Here is a 13,858-nt window from a genome sequence, read left to right as displayed (position 1 = left end):
TGACTAACTAGTCCTTACACTAACTTGACTAATTAGTCCTTACACCAACTTGACTAACTAGTCCTTACACCAACTTGACTAACTAGTCCTTACACCAACTTGACTAACTAGTCCTTACACCATCTTGACTAACTAGTCCTTACACCATCTTGACTAACTAGCCCTTTCCATCTTGACTAACTAGCCCTTACCAGCTTGACTAACTAGTCCTTACCATCTTGACTAACTAGTCCTTACCAACTTGACTAACTAGCCCTTACCAGCTTGACTAACTAGTCCTTACCATCTTGACTAATTAGTCCTTACCATCTTGACTAAGTAGTCCTTACCAACTTGACTAACTAGCCTTTACACCATTTTGACTAACTAGCCCTTACACCAACTTGACTAACTAGCACTTACACCAATTTGACTAACTAGCACTTACACCAATTTGACTAACTAGTCCTTACCAACTGGACTAACTAGCCCTTACCAAAAGCTCACTCAGTCTCCTGCCACCAACTTGTAAGGAATACCTATCAACATTTCTAAGGTTTCTAAGAAAGTAAATAAATGTTATTAAATTTAGAATGGAATGCTAACATGTTTTTTCTTTATTTGTTTCAGGTGGCATTGACACACACACTCACTTCCAGATGCCCTTCATGGGCACAGTGTCAGCAGATGACTTCTACAGTGGGACAAAGGCAGCACTTGCTGGTGGCACTACAATGATCAGTCAGTAGTTTTTACTCTTTTTTTTTTAACTCTTTCATGTAACTGGGGTTCTCTGACTAAGAGCTTAACTGTGAGAGATTAACTGTGAGCTTAACATTAAACAGAATGTTGGGGAACATAATTTGATGTGGAAAAGTTGTGAAACACTCCATACAAATCTAACTGGTTTGCTCAATTTTTTACTGTTCTACACATGCCCCAGGCACTGGGTTTTCTGTAATGCTTTTATAAGATAGTGCTATTTTTAAAACCTTATTTTACATCATCTTACATAAACAGGTGGAGATAACTCTTAAACATATGACCTGGTGTCAGTTTGATGGAAACCTGTTTGTTTGTTGTTGGGTTTTTGAGAGCTTTTTATTTGTTATGTATTTTTATTTTATTTTTTCTTAGTCTTTCATAATTTGACTAACATTAAGTGAGAGAAGGCAAAATAAGTAGGCCTGCTTTTTCTAAGAAACCAACGTGATTATATTAAATTGTTATTTATAAAACGTATAACACAGTGTCCTACATCTTACAGCAGTGTAGCATTATAAGAGAAACAATGTCTTTCATTCTCTGAATTAAAAAAAAATAAATATTTCTGTGGCTATCATGACAAACCAGCAATAGTAGCTCAGATATCCATTATAGCAAGGTTAATGATTGTGGTAAAACTCTTGACTTCCAAACCAAAGGGTTTGAATACCATTGAAGAGTAGGATCTTTAAAAATAAAAAAATAAAATCAAGCCTCTAAGTCTGTCCAACTCTAATGGGTACCTGACATGAAGGAGTAAAGGCGGTTGGTCGTTGTGTTGGCCACATGACACCTTCGTGAAATCAACGATCATAGAAACAGATGATAGATCGCAAGGTCTAAAAGGGGTACTCTTTCCCCCTTGGTTTGAAAGCCAACTATTTTATCACAGATCTAAAATCTAGATCTGTCTGTGTAATATTATTATTATAGCTTTTATATAGCGCTACTTTCATGCTTATAGCATGCTCAGAGCGCTTTTGGTCCAATCTCATTAGTGGACCAGTGGGAGGGGAGGGGGTATCTAGGAGTTGGTTTTCCGTGCTGCCTTTAGGCGCTCAGTTAACACAACTCTGCCCGAGTCAGGTGTTGAACCTCGTGCCCCCTTCTAGGTAGCCAAGCTAAGTTCAAGCGCACTTAGCCTCTCAACCACGCTTCCTAAATATTCTCCCTGTCCTTATGTAGTCAAGGCACATTGAACTATTTAAACTAGTTCACAGTTCAGTGACTATTTCATTGAAGTTTGTCATCAGTTGAGTAACATACAAATGCAGAGAGGAAAACTGTCCTAGACAAAAATCACAAAGACTTAAGAAGAGTTTTATAAGTACATTTGACGTTTAAAAACTTATATATTTACAAAATTAACTCTTTATATAAAACCAAAACATACAATTAGTGTTTTCATTTTGATTCTTTCAGTTACTAAAATTTTTTTTCTCTGGTGAAAATAACTTTGACATAATGCCAAACAATTTTTTCATGATAGTTTTTTTAATTTCCTCCAGTTGACTTTGTGATACCCCAGAAGGGAGAGTCTTTACTTGACGCCTACGAGAAATGGCGAGGCTGGGCTGATGCCAAGGTCTGCTGCGACTATGGGTTGCATGTGGCTGTCACATGGTGGAATGATCAGGTCTCCAAGGAAATGGACGTACTTTGCAGTGAGAAGGGTGAGGTCATCTTGCTGTAGTTACAATACTTAGAGGTTACAATACTTAGAGGTTACAATACTATACCATTCTAAATGCTTCTAGATTGCAAGCCCTTGTAAATAAATATTTTACTTAGAGTGCAGATTTTAAAAATTTTCTCGACATACATAACCCTGATACTTATTGCACAAGTAAAAAGATAAATCAACCTCTAATCTAGAAAGGAAGCACATAATGGGGTTATTTTACACTTACAGACCATTGGCTTGTTGGTCTATCAGTTACATAGTTAATTCATTTCCCAACGCCGTGCACAATTAATATTTGCCATTTCCTTTGACAACTAGGGCACAAAACTCTCTTCTTGTCATGTCATGTGTTCCTAATCAAAGTCTAGAGACATGTGGTTAACTATTACACAATCTATATATATAATTGTCATCATGGCTCAACAGTTTGGAAACCAAGAAGTTAAGAAAAGATCACTCTTTTATTTCTACAAGTTGGACTAGAGTTACCCTACGTAACTTTAATTGGGGAAAAAAAGAGGGAGAGGGAATAAGTAATATTTTCCTGCCACTAAATAGCAGGGCCGAAATTAATCATTGTGACCAAAAAGTCATGGAAAGATCACACTTTTATTTCTGCAAGTCAGACTAAAGTTACCCCCACCCCACATAGCTTTAGCAGCAAAAAAAAGGGGGGGGTTGGGAACAGGTAATCTACTCTGTATTCACCCATCACTAAATAGCAGGGCCGGACTTAACCATTTTGGGGCCCTCTGCGAAACGGATTTGGGTAGGGATATGGATAATATGTGAAAATTTAGACTTTTTATTAGAAATTAAATTCATCTTTGCATTTTATTCATTCTTTACTACGTACAGAATTACTTTAAGAGCCTTTCATGTAGCGGAGGCATACAGTATATCATAAAAAGTCTATTTCCTACATAGATCGCACTCAATAGCAATAATTACCAAATGTTTCAATCTATCTACGAGAATTGTTGACCTCAAGTAATTCTTCATTAGTTTGAGGTGCGAGAAGCTTCTTTCACCAGATCCTCAATTGCGTGTATTGTATTATGCCATTTTTTAATCAGGCTTAGGATTGGCATTTTCCATTGCGTGTATTGTATAATGCCATTTTTTAATCAGGCTTAGGATTGGCATTTTCCATATTGAATGATACCCCAAAGTGACAATTTTTTGTCTATATATTTCAGGAGATTTTTATGAGTTTTCTAAAAATTTTTATTAATTTCCGGAGATTTCCTGGACTTTTTCGTATATATTGCAATTTCAGGAGATTTCCAGGAGCTCCTGGTAAATCAGGAGGTTGCGGGAAATCTGTTTTAAGTTATAGAATTGTTTAATTTAATAATTTACATTTAGAATTAGCACGTGTCCTATGAAATTGCGGGGCCCACTGCGGTCACATAGGTTGCAGTGGCCTAAGGCCTGACCTGCAAAATAGCCACATATGTTACACCGTGGGTTGACTAGTAAAAATTATTTTATAACATTTTTAAAATCATGAAATCAATACCTATTCTAAAAGCTCATTTTGAGGATAATAATAAATTGGTTTTGTTATGGGACATTCACCTGGCACACATTATTTCTGTTGTGTTACGCTACTGCATTCTGGCTAATACCATTGTTTGTTGTTTTTTTTTGGGTATGTTTTGTTGTTGCCCCTCCCCCATGTGCCTGAAATGTTTTGTGGTTGTGATGACAGGAGTCAACTCTTACAAAGTCTTCATGGCCTACAAAGATGTCTTCATGTTGGATGATGATGAGATTTACCACTGCTTCAAGCGCTGTAAGGAACTGAAAGCCCTGCCCATGGTGCATGCAGAGAATGGACATCTCATTGCTATTGTGAGTTGTCTTTCTTTTTTTTCTTCCTTGTACATTTGAAGGAAATTTTGTCTAGTTGTTCTCTTATATTTTGTCTAGTTGTTCTCTTATATTTTGTCTAGTTGTTCTCTTATATTTTGTCTATTTGTTCTTTTATATTTTGTCTAGTTGTTCTCTTATAAAAATAAAAAATGTTGGTCAAATGCAAAACAATTGAGAATAGATTCATTATTAAATTAATATTTAAAAAAAAAACATGAATGAAAAGGCATTTCAAGCACTAAAATCTTTCTGCTTGATTCTGTTCTATAAAGTCAATAAAGTATAAAAAGATCTTTTACAATTCTCTCTTTTTTCTTTTCTGCAACAACTTCAAATGCAATAAATACTTGATATATGTTTATACATGTCAGAAATAGTATGATTTAAACAATGAACAAAACAGATAATATATTCTTGAATAATCAGGCTTATCTTCGTGTCCGAAGATTAATGAAGATTGCAATATTTACTGTGGCTACACAGTCCCAGCTATGACCTACATATTTTGCCACATCTATGGCAAGCATAAGCATTGTCTGCCGGTGGTCGCTGAAGGCAATATTCTTGAATACAACACATGCAAATACACATATTTTTTTTAATGATATGGTCTCTAATTAAATCCCTTTTTAATTTCAGAAATCTAGAGAATTATTGCAACAGGGTGTGTCTGGCCCAGAAGGACATTTACAATCCAGGCCAGAGGAGGTAGGATAAAGTCCTGTTGTTATGTAGTAATTATTGACAGTGTCATTTGCTGTGATATCTTTTGTTATCAATGTGCTCAAAATGTAACCAATCCTGAGTTTATGCCCTGTTAATGAATATTTCGATAGGTTGAAGAAGAAGCCACCACTAGAGCTATCACCATCGCTGATCAGGCTGGAGCTCCGTTGTATGTAGTCCATGTCATGAGTAAATCCTCTGCTAATGTTATCTCTAAGGCCAGAAGAGAAGGTGAGATATATATATATATAGATAGATAGATATAGATATATATATATATCAGTTATTTGAAGTTTTTGTACATGACTCGAGGCTTTGGGGAAATTCACAAATAAACTTTTAACATGTTTGCCCATAATGTGTAAAAAACAAATTATTATTTAACCATTTCACCACTAAGCAGTTGTAAGAAACTATCTACCCCATCCCTAAGAGAAGGGATATAACTCTGTATCAGCTATTTTAAAAAATCAATTTTTTGACTAAATCCACGGAAAAAAAACTAATAAAACCTAACAAAAACCGTCTTTTTATAATAGAAAAAATAGACCTAGGGTTAAGCAGTGTAGAGCTCAAAAACATTAAAATATCACCTCATATTTAGTTGCCTTCCAATCTCCCGTTTCACTAGATCTAACATATTCAATACTGGATCTAGCATCAATTTTTTATTTATTTTCAATACTATCGGTCTTAAATGGTTCTAAATCACTTACCCCAATCATTATATCCTTATTTTACAGCTTAAACATTAATATTCCCATTAAAATCTTATTCTATTAAAGCTTAAACATAAGCCTACATATGTTCCATTTTCTAGGCTAGCAAAAAAAACAACTTAATTTTCAAAAAATCATAAAAATCCATTCTAACATGCTGCAGATACAAAATAAACACCTAAAAATAGCATCACTATCGCTCTTCTAGGTCAGAGTTAGTAAAGATATAAATAGTTATTTTAAAAGACTAGCAGTGCGTGCCTAAACGAAACAACCCAATATCGGCGATTGCCAGCGACTCTAGTTGTCTACCAGTGGCGGCGACTCTAGTTGTCAAAGGGTTAAAACTATTTTTTTTTACCATACTATGGTTGTATGAGCTTATAGGTAAAATAGTATTTGGAGAACTAATCGCTACTATGGTTGTATTATCTTATAGGTAAAATAGTATTTGGAGAACTAATTGCTACTATGGTTGTATTATCTTATAGGTAAAATAGTATTTGGAGAACCGATCGCTGCTGGTTTAGGAACTGATGGAACCCATCACTATAACAAATGTTGGCGCCATGCTGCCGGGCATGTGATGGGCCCACCTCTCAGGGCTGACCCCACTACACCAGGCTACCTCATGGACCTGCTGGCTAAGTAAGTGACCATCTGTGCTGAAATAGTAATATAGTTTTAAGAAAAATGTAATTCATTGTAACTTTGATGTTGTCACATTAATGACATATTATCCTTCAATTATTTCATTCCAAGGACATGGTGGCTGAGTGATAAAGCGCTTGGTTTTGAAACTGAGGGTTCCCAGGTTCAAATCCTGGTGAAGACTGGGATTTTTAATTTCTGCATCTTTAGGGCACCTGAGTCCACCTAGTTCTAATTGGTTCCTGAATTTGTTGGGGAAAGTAAAGGCGGTTGGTCGTTGTGCTGGCCACATGACACCCTCGTTAACTGGGGGAACAGAAACACATGATCTTTACATCATCTGCCCCATACATCGCAAGGTCTGAAAGGGGAGCTTTACTCTTTTTTTTTATGGGTCATCATTACATAAAATTCACATATGGTTGCCTGCCTTGTGTGTATATTTTATGGATTGATGTCACAATGGTCCCAAGATCAACTTCCTTATCCTGCCATCTTTCTGGAGGTTTGGGCCCAAGGGAAATAATCTACTTCTGAAGGAACGTCTGACACTTAGACAACAAAAAAATATGTAAATCAGAACCTCTTCATATACTTAGCTGATTCCTTGTCCAAACATTTGATTAGAGACGTTATTATAGAACTTTTGAGTTTATTTCTACTTGTTACTGTCTGTCCACAGCAATGATCTCCAGCTAACAGGGACAGACAACTGTACATTCAATGCTGACCAGAAAGCGATCGGCAAGGACAACTTCACTAGGATTCCCAATGGTGTAAATGGTGTTGAGGACAGGATGTCTATTATTTGGGAGAAAGGAGTGGTCAGTAGCTAAATTGCATCTTGAAACTTGGACATTTCACAACTATTCCCATTGAACTTGTTATTTTTTTCTTCCTTTAGAGCAGAATCAATTTTATTCATCAAAAAATATCTGCACTTAGTTTGTCTATGCATTATTTGACTTTTTTTTTTCTAATGTTGCTGCATAGATGTTTAAACCTTGAGATGCTACATAGCTAAAAATTTATTTGCTAAATTGGTAATGGAGAGTTTTCTAATATTAATACAGAGAGTCATTTTGAAAAGAGACTTTATGTATTTGACAACTCTTCTGCTACTAACCAGTAATGCTTATTAACCAAGGACAAGATAAATGCACTCATTTCTGGTGTACAAGTTTATATATAAAAAACAGAAATGTGTAAAGGAAACAATTTTCTTGAATTCTTTGTTGTGAATCACTTTTTAATTACCAGTAGTGAAACAATTTTTTAAAATTTCATTTCTAAGTCACTTTTCTAACTTTTCAGTACTCAGGAAAAATGGATCCTTGTAGATTTGTTGCTGTCACCAGTGCTACAGCAGCAAAAGTTTTCAACATTTACCCCAAGAAAGTAAGTTTGTCATCTTTTTATTATTTTTTTTTGGAGCCAGAAGCTAATTTTTGTTAAACAGTATGCAAATTATTGGAGCTTGGATTACGTAATATCTGATTTAATTACTGACTGACTTAATAACTTGACTAATGCTGATCTGTACCTTCTGTGCATTAGCAAGTCATTGCCTACATATTGACAGTAAGAGCTGAATTTTGAAATCCACAGAGAAGCCTGCTCAAATCAGTTAACCCAGTGTTCACACTATCGTCCGACAACACTAACTTCCTTGGCTTGGTCTTATCTGGAGGACAAACTGAGTCGTCCTATGAGATAAACATTAGTTGTTCTATGACTGAAAGTAGCCAGTTATACAACTAATGCTGACCAGAAAGCTATTCCCTACATCCCCCCATTCCAATAATAAACAAATACCATATTTATGCAGGATGACCTATACACTATTTGTGCTGGATATTTTAAAGAAATGAGCTGGAAGAGTGTTTTTGATCATGTATTTGTGACTTATTTACATTTGTCAGTTTGCATTAATGTTATAAACATAATAAAACATGCGGAAAGTCATCAATTCATTGACTTAACATGTATATTAAAGTCAAGTCCCCCTTTCAGACCTTGCGATCTATAAGGCAGATGATGTTAAGGTCATCTGTTTCTTCGGCCACCTCCTCCCCTAAGATGTTAAGAATAAGTTTAAAAATAAAAAAAAGAAATTTAAATTAACAAAAGTGCAACATTTGTAAACTCCACAAAGAGGGTCTTTATTTTCTATCAACTTAGACGGTAGTTCAAAATGACATTTGTTTGTTTAACTTAACAGGGTAGAATCGCTGTTGGCTCTGATGCTGATATTGTCATTTGGAACGGTGAGGCCACCAGAACCATCAGTGCCAAAACACACCACCAGGCAGTAGACTTTAACATTTTCGAAGGCATGACAGTACATGGTGTACCAGAATATGTCATCACTGGAGGGAGCATTGTTATGGATGAAGGCCAGGTATGTTTTTGAAACTAAGTGCCCAAATTATATTCTTGATGTAAAAAAAAAAAGATGTTTATATCACAAGCACTTTAGGGGTGGCATAACCTTTAAACCTTGTTTACAAAGAAATTTGCAGCTAGAATGATGTCATTCAGTAGTATCTTGTAGCAGTGCTAAGAAGACAAACACAAAAATCATGTTGCTTCCTATCCTTTGTCTAGAAATATTGAGGGAACACCAGACAAGGAATAGTTCAAAAGTGATGCGGGCATAGTATCAAAGTTCATTCAATTCAGTGTCTTCATTTAATTATTCCCCGTATAATGAATTAACCAATCTGTTTTATATGAATTCAATATTTTGATTCAAACTTATAATTACTCTTGTTACATTTATTGTTATTATATTGTTTGCAATTTCCACCAAAGGATTTTTTTTTTTGATTATTCATTGCTTTGTGTTTTGTCATGTAAGGACAAAGAATCTGCATATTCACATCTAGGAAATGTGCACTGTTAAGCATCCTTAGATCATTTCTGCTTTGTAATTATTTATAACAATATGTGTTATAATAATACCATGTCAGATTATATTATACATTGACCATTTAAAGCTTATCATGTTTACATTGGTTGATTTATTATCTATCTATTCCCCACAGCTAAAGGTGACCCAAGGTCTGGGAAGATTTGTACCAACGCCTGTCAACTCTCAAACTGTCTTTGGTCGTGTTGGAAACCGAGAAAAGGTCAGCACTAACTTTTATTCTCGGATAATTTTCTAGCTTTTGTTTAAACTTTAAAGTAAGATGAACTCTGTTCACTGTTCAGTCATTTGTTCATACTTTTTAATGACATTTTAAATTATGTCATTGGGTTTCCTTCTTTTGCTCTGAAACCATTCTCTAGTTGTATGTCTTTATAGATATAGTAACTTAAATTTTATTTCAATCTGACATTTGTAACATTTGCATAACTAAAACTTTTTTTTCTATTTCAACATTTTATTGCAAGTAAATATTTTTTATGACAGGAGAGATTCTCTTAATAAATGCGTCATTAAAAATTTTTTTATTTCAATTCTTTAGTCCCGACAACCTCAAATAGTTGAGAGAGAGCCCTACACTGGACCAGTGGTAGAAATCAAGGAAGAAGATGCACTAGTATATAATAAGCGGTCAGACAATCCAATCTTACCTGAGAGTGCTAATGAATTCCACAGCCGGCCTCCAACAAGAGGAGGGGCCCGTAACATGCAAGATTCATCATTTTCCCTTAGTGGTAAGCTTAAAGTTACTGCCCTTCACATTGGCCTATTTTTTATTATTTTTTTTTAGTTCTAATACTTATAAAAAAAAACTTTGTTGCATTCATTCTGTGGCCAAGTACAACCAAGTCATTTCTTATAAGTTAAAATAATATTGTTAGATCAAATATTTGCCACCACTGACTCATGTTTACTTTAAACAAAAAATGTATGACAGAAAATCTAACACGCAAGTAATCTCCCCCCACCTCCATGTATTCATCTTTTTGAATCAATACTAATAATATTTATAAGCCAATTTATTTGTTAAAAAGAATATCACTGTCTTTGTTTGAAAGTTTAACTATAAATTAACAAAATGTTCACAGGTCATCAATACGATGAGAATCAACCCAAACGACCTGGAACAAAGGTGTCCAACCCACCAGGAGGAAAATCTACAGGCTTTTGGTGATCTATTGCAGCATCTGATTGGCTGTATCAGCTGACGATATTGTCACCATCTCAAACTCATATAAGTTGTTGTTTTTTTTTTTGTTTTTTTTTTTAATTCTCTCTCCCTTCAACTAGTGCTTCAGTATCATGTTGCTATCCTTGTAGGTGACTGTTTCATCATGATGGTTTTTGTGATGGGTACGATTGGTTATGCTGGAAGACATCTGTAGTGATATTCAGGAGTGCATGGAACTTAGTCTTAGTAGATTTGTGTCAAGTTACAATTTGAATGTAGATAACTAAAACAAGGGATTGAGGTTTGCTTTGATGTCTGATTTTTTTACTTTTCATACTGATATTGTATAAATCTAGTTTTTTGTTTTTAATGGGAACACATTGAAGCTAATTGTTTCCTTTTAAGTTAATCCTAGCCCAAATCATTGTACACAAAGCTTTCAGTCTTACCATTTGTATTTGGATAGCCAGCTGTAGAATTACTGAATGAGAGTTCAACTTTTCTAAAGACTTCTTGTAACATTCTCTTTGACTGCTGACAGAAAGATGATGTCTTGAAATGATCACAGACTCATTACTTGATCTCCTTTAATTTTTTTTTTTAATTATTTTTTTTTTGTAAAAATGTCAACCTTCATTTATTCTGAATACTTGTATTTATAATGTTAATAACCTTATAGAAATCATTAATTCAGAATTCTCTAAACTAGAATTTATGACTTTTTTTTTTAAACTTTACTTGATCTAGCTAAAAAGTTTTATTTGGAATATTTCAGAAAACATTGTCAGAAACTTTGAATGTAAAAAAAAAGTCTCCTAGTCTGTTCAATAAAACCCATCAAAATTTTTGTGATTTTATTGTAGTCTGCAAAGTTTTGTAATTTGGCTGCAAGATATCCTAAGCTGGGTTTTTCTAAATGTAGAAGTTTGAGATTTTTTGTAATGGGCAGAAGTCAAACCACTTTAACTTTGTTGTGATTTCACATCAGGCCATACAACTTGTACAATTGAATCTTTTTTTTTTGTTCTGTTTGTTTGTTGGCATGTCTCATTTCTTTAGTGATAGCATTTAACCTTTTACAATTGTATGATTGTTTTGTTTTGATCTGGCACAAGTATTTGTGTTCGGATATTTTTTTTTTTTAAGATTTAGTTTTTATCTTATCTACACATAAATCTCTTTTGTATTTATATATATTGAAATGTAGAATGTTATATTCATATTTCCTAATATCTCTTGATGTCACACTTTTACCTTGTTCAAACATGAACCTGCAGAGTTTTGTTTTTGTTTTAGTATTTTATTGTAATGTCCTCAGCATACATGTAAGTATATGCTATACTAAAGTACTATCAACTGTAAATTAATTAATTTTTTTTTTAGGTTTGTATTCATTTAAATAAAATCTAATATACAATTAGATGTTATGTTTCTAAAAATGATTTAGTTTTAAAAAAAAAAAATTAATACAAACAAAGGCCACATATAATACTTGACCTATCCCTTAACCAAGTCTAATATGTTCATTGGAATATTTATTTCAGAGCTGCAATATTATTGTTTGTATTTGTACTGTTTCGTCATGTGTTGTTCGTTTAGAGAATCTTTAACTAATTTTTTTCAACATTCTCTTAATTCATTAAATTTGTTTTCTTTTCTTTTTTTTTAATGACACCAGGATAAAGAAGGGGGGAGTGAACTCATATTTTTTAGTGTCATACGAATGATCTATTTTTATTTTATTCAATAATTTTTTTTATTTTTTTTTTAATTTGTTTACATTGCTAGGTCAACAACTAAATTGTATTTCTGTCATTTTGTTTTATTTAAAAAAAAAAAGGATTTAATTATTTTTTTTTATGTACCGGTAGCATTTTATCTGATGTGCTGACATAAGAGGGGAGATAATGTGTAAAGGCAGCATACGACACTGGACTTAATTCCCTTTACTCATCTTCAAACATTTCATTCTCCCATTCAGCAAATAATTGGTCAGCCTTAAGCTAGAACTATTGACTGCTACAGCACTGCCATACCACGGGACTGATAGATGTAGGTTATAGGAACATAATATTGAGTGATCTAATGTTGAGAAAGGAATGAACTTTTTGTTCATTTCTCCTGAATACAAGTGGAAACATTTTTTTTTGTGTGTTTACATCTTGTGGCATGTATATGAACTATTATACTTATATTCAGTTGTGAAGCCATTTTGCTTTAAATGAACCTTGTAACAATCATTTCATTGCTTTTTTGTATGTTAAATATACAAACAATTTCAGTGTATCGGGTCTTGGCTATTGAATAGATCAATTTTGCATTAGTTTATCTACATTCCTGTCTTATCAAATTGAGCATTTGATGTATTTTGAAACAGAAAGCAATCTAGACCTTCTCTTATTTGGCTTACACAAAAGGTTGTTAGGGCTTCTATCTTCAATGTCTGTAATAAATGTCTCGCTTCCAACAGAATTATTGCTTTTGTGTTGGGGTTTTTTTTTTTTCAAGTTTTTTTTTTTTTTAATTTTCCTAAAAACCTCATTATGTTTTAAAATTACTTAGAAAAATGAACCACCTTTAAAAATGTCCATATTGAGGTATTGCAGCATGAATCGACTTTAAAACTTTTTGAAAGCAAGAAAAATTTTCATTGGTCCTGTCTGAAGGTTCTTCAATATTAGACCACTCAATAGAGACCACTCAATAACTCAATAGAGACCAGTTTCACTAGTGGTTCATCTCTACTTACTGTAGTAGAACCACATAGTAAAACGCAGTAGACAGATTCACATATCTTGGCAGCACACTCTCCAGAAATGGAAAGATTGATAATGAAATCGACCTGCATATCGCCAAGGCCAAAACATCCTATGGCAGACAGTCTAAAAATGTCTGGAACAGACGTGGTATCACCATAAATACAAAACTAGGGGTCTATCGAGCCGTCATCCTCCCAACATTGCTCTATGCCTCAGAAACGTGGGCAGTGTACAGAAAACATGCAAAGAAACTGAACCACTTCCACATGACATGTCTAAGAAAAATACTGAATGTCAAATTGCAAGACAAAATACCAGATACTGAAGTCCTTTGAAGAGCGGGTCTGTAAAGCATCCATACAATCCTGATGCAGTCCCAGCTGCGATGGGCAGGACACGTCTGCAGAATGGAAAACCACCGCATCCCTAAACGACTTTTGTATGGCCAACTAAGCGAAGGAAAGCGCTCGCAAGGTGGTCAAAGAAAGCGCTTCAAGGACACCCTCAAAGCTTCTCTGAAGGCGTTCAGCATAGACGCAGCCACCTGGGAGACAGAGGCACATGACAGCATCATGGCGTCGCGCTGTGAAAACT

At 34.3% G+C, this 13,858-nt stretch overlaps 1 protein-coding gene across 8 annotated transcripts in view; it reads left to right on the top strand.

Annotated features, from left to right (window-relative positions):
* Positions 1-12,977, top strand: part of LOC106074678 (dihydropyrimidinase-like) — an 85,293-nt gene extending 72,316 nt beyond the window's left edge. For all 8 annotated transcript variants that reach the window (XM_056043909.1, XM_056043910.1, XM_056043908.1 and 5 more), the window contains 12 exons: positions 610-720; positions 2,253-2,417; positions 4,143-4,285; positions 4,946-5,014; positions 5,143-5,263; positions 6,243-6,399; positions 7,085-7,226; positions 7,717-7,800; positions 8,624-8,803; positions 9,450-9,536; positions 9,876-10,068; positions 10,423-12,977. In XM_056043909.1, the coding sequence (XP_055899884.1) occupies positions 610-720; positions 2,253-2,417; positions 4,143-4,285; positions 4,946-5,014; positions 5,143-5,263; positions 6,243-6,399; positions 7,085-7,226; positions 7,717-7,800; positions 8,624-8,803; positions 9,450-9,536; positions 9,876-10,068; positions 10,423-10,508 (1,538 nt within the window). In that variant the 3' untranslated portion in view covers positions 10,509-12,977. The remainder of the gene's footprint in view (positions 1-609; positions 721-2,252; positions 2,418-4,142; positions 4,286-4,945; positions 5,015-5,142; positions 5,264-6,242; positions 6,400-7,084; positions 7,227-7,716; positions 7,801-8,623; positions 8,804-9,449; positions 9,537-9,875; positions 10,069-10,422) is intronic.
* Positions 12,978-13,858: the final 881 nt, after the last annotated feature.

Source organism: Biomphalaria glabrata, chromosome 10 (genome assembly GCF_947242115.1).
Source record: "Biomphalaria glabrata chromosome 10, xgBioGlab47.1, whole genome shotgun sequence".
NCBI classification, from domain to species: Eukaryota; Metazoa; Mollusca; class Gastropoda; family Planorbidae; genus Biomphalaria; species Biomphalaria glabrata.
This window is presented reverse-complemented; position numbering and strand designations above follow the sequence as displayed.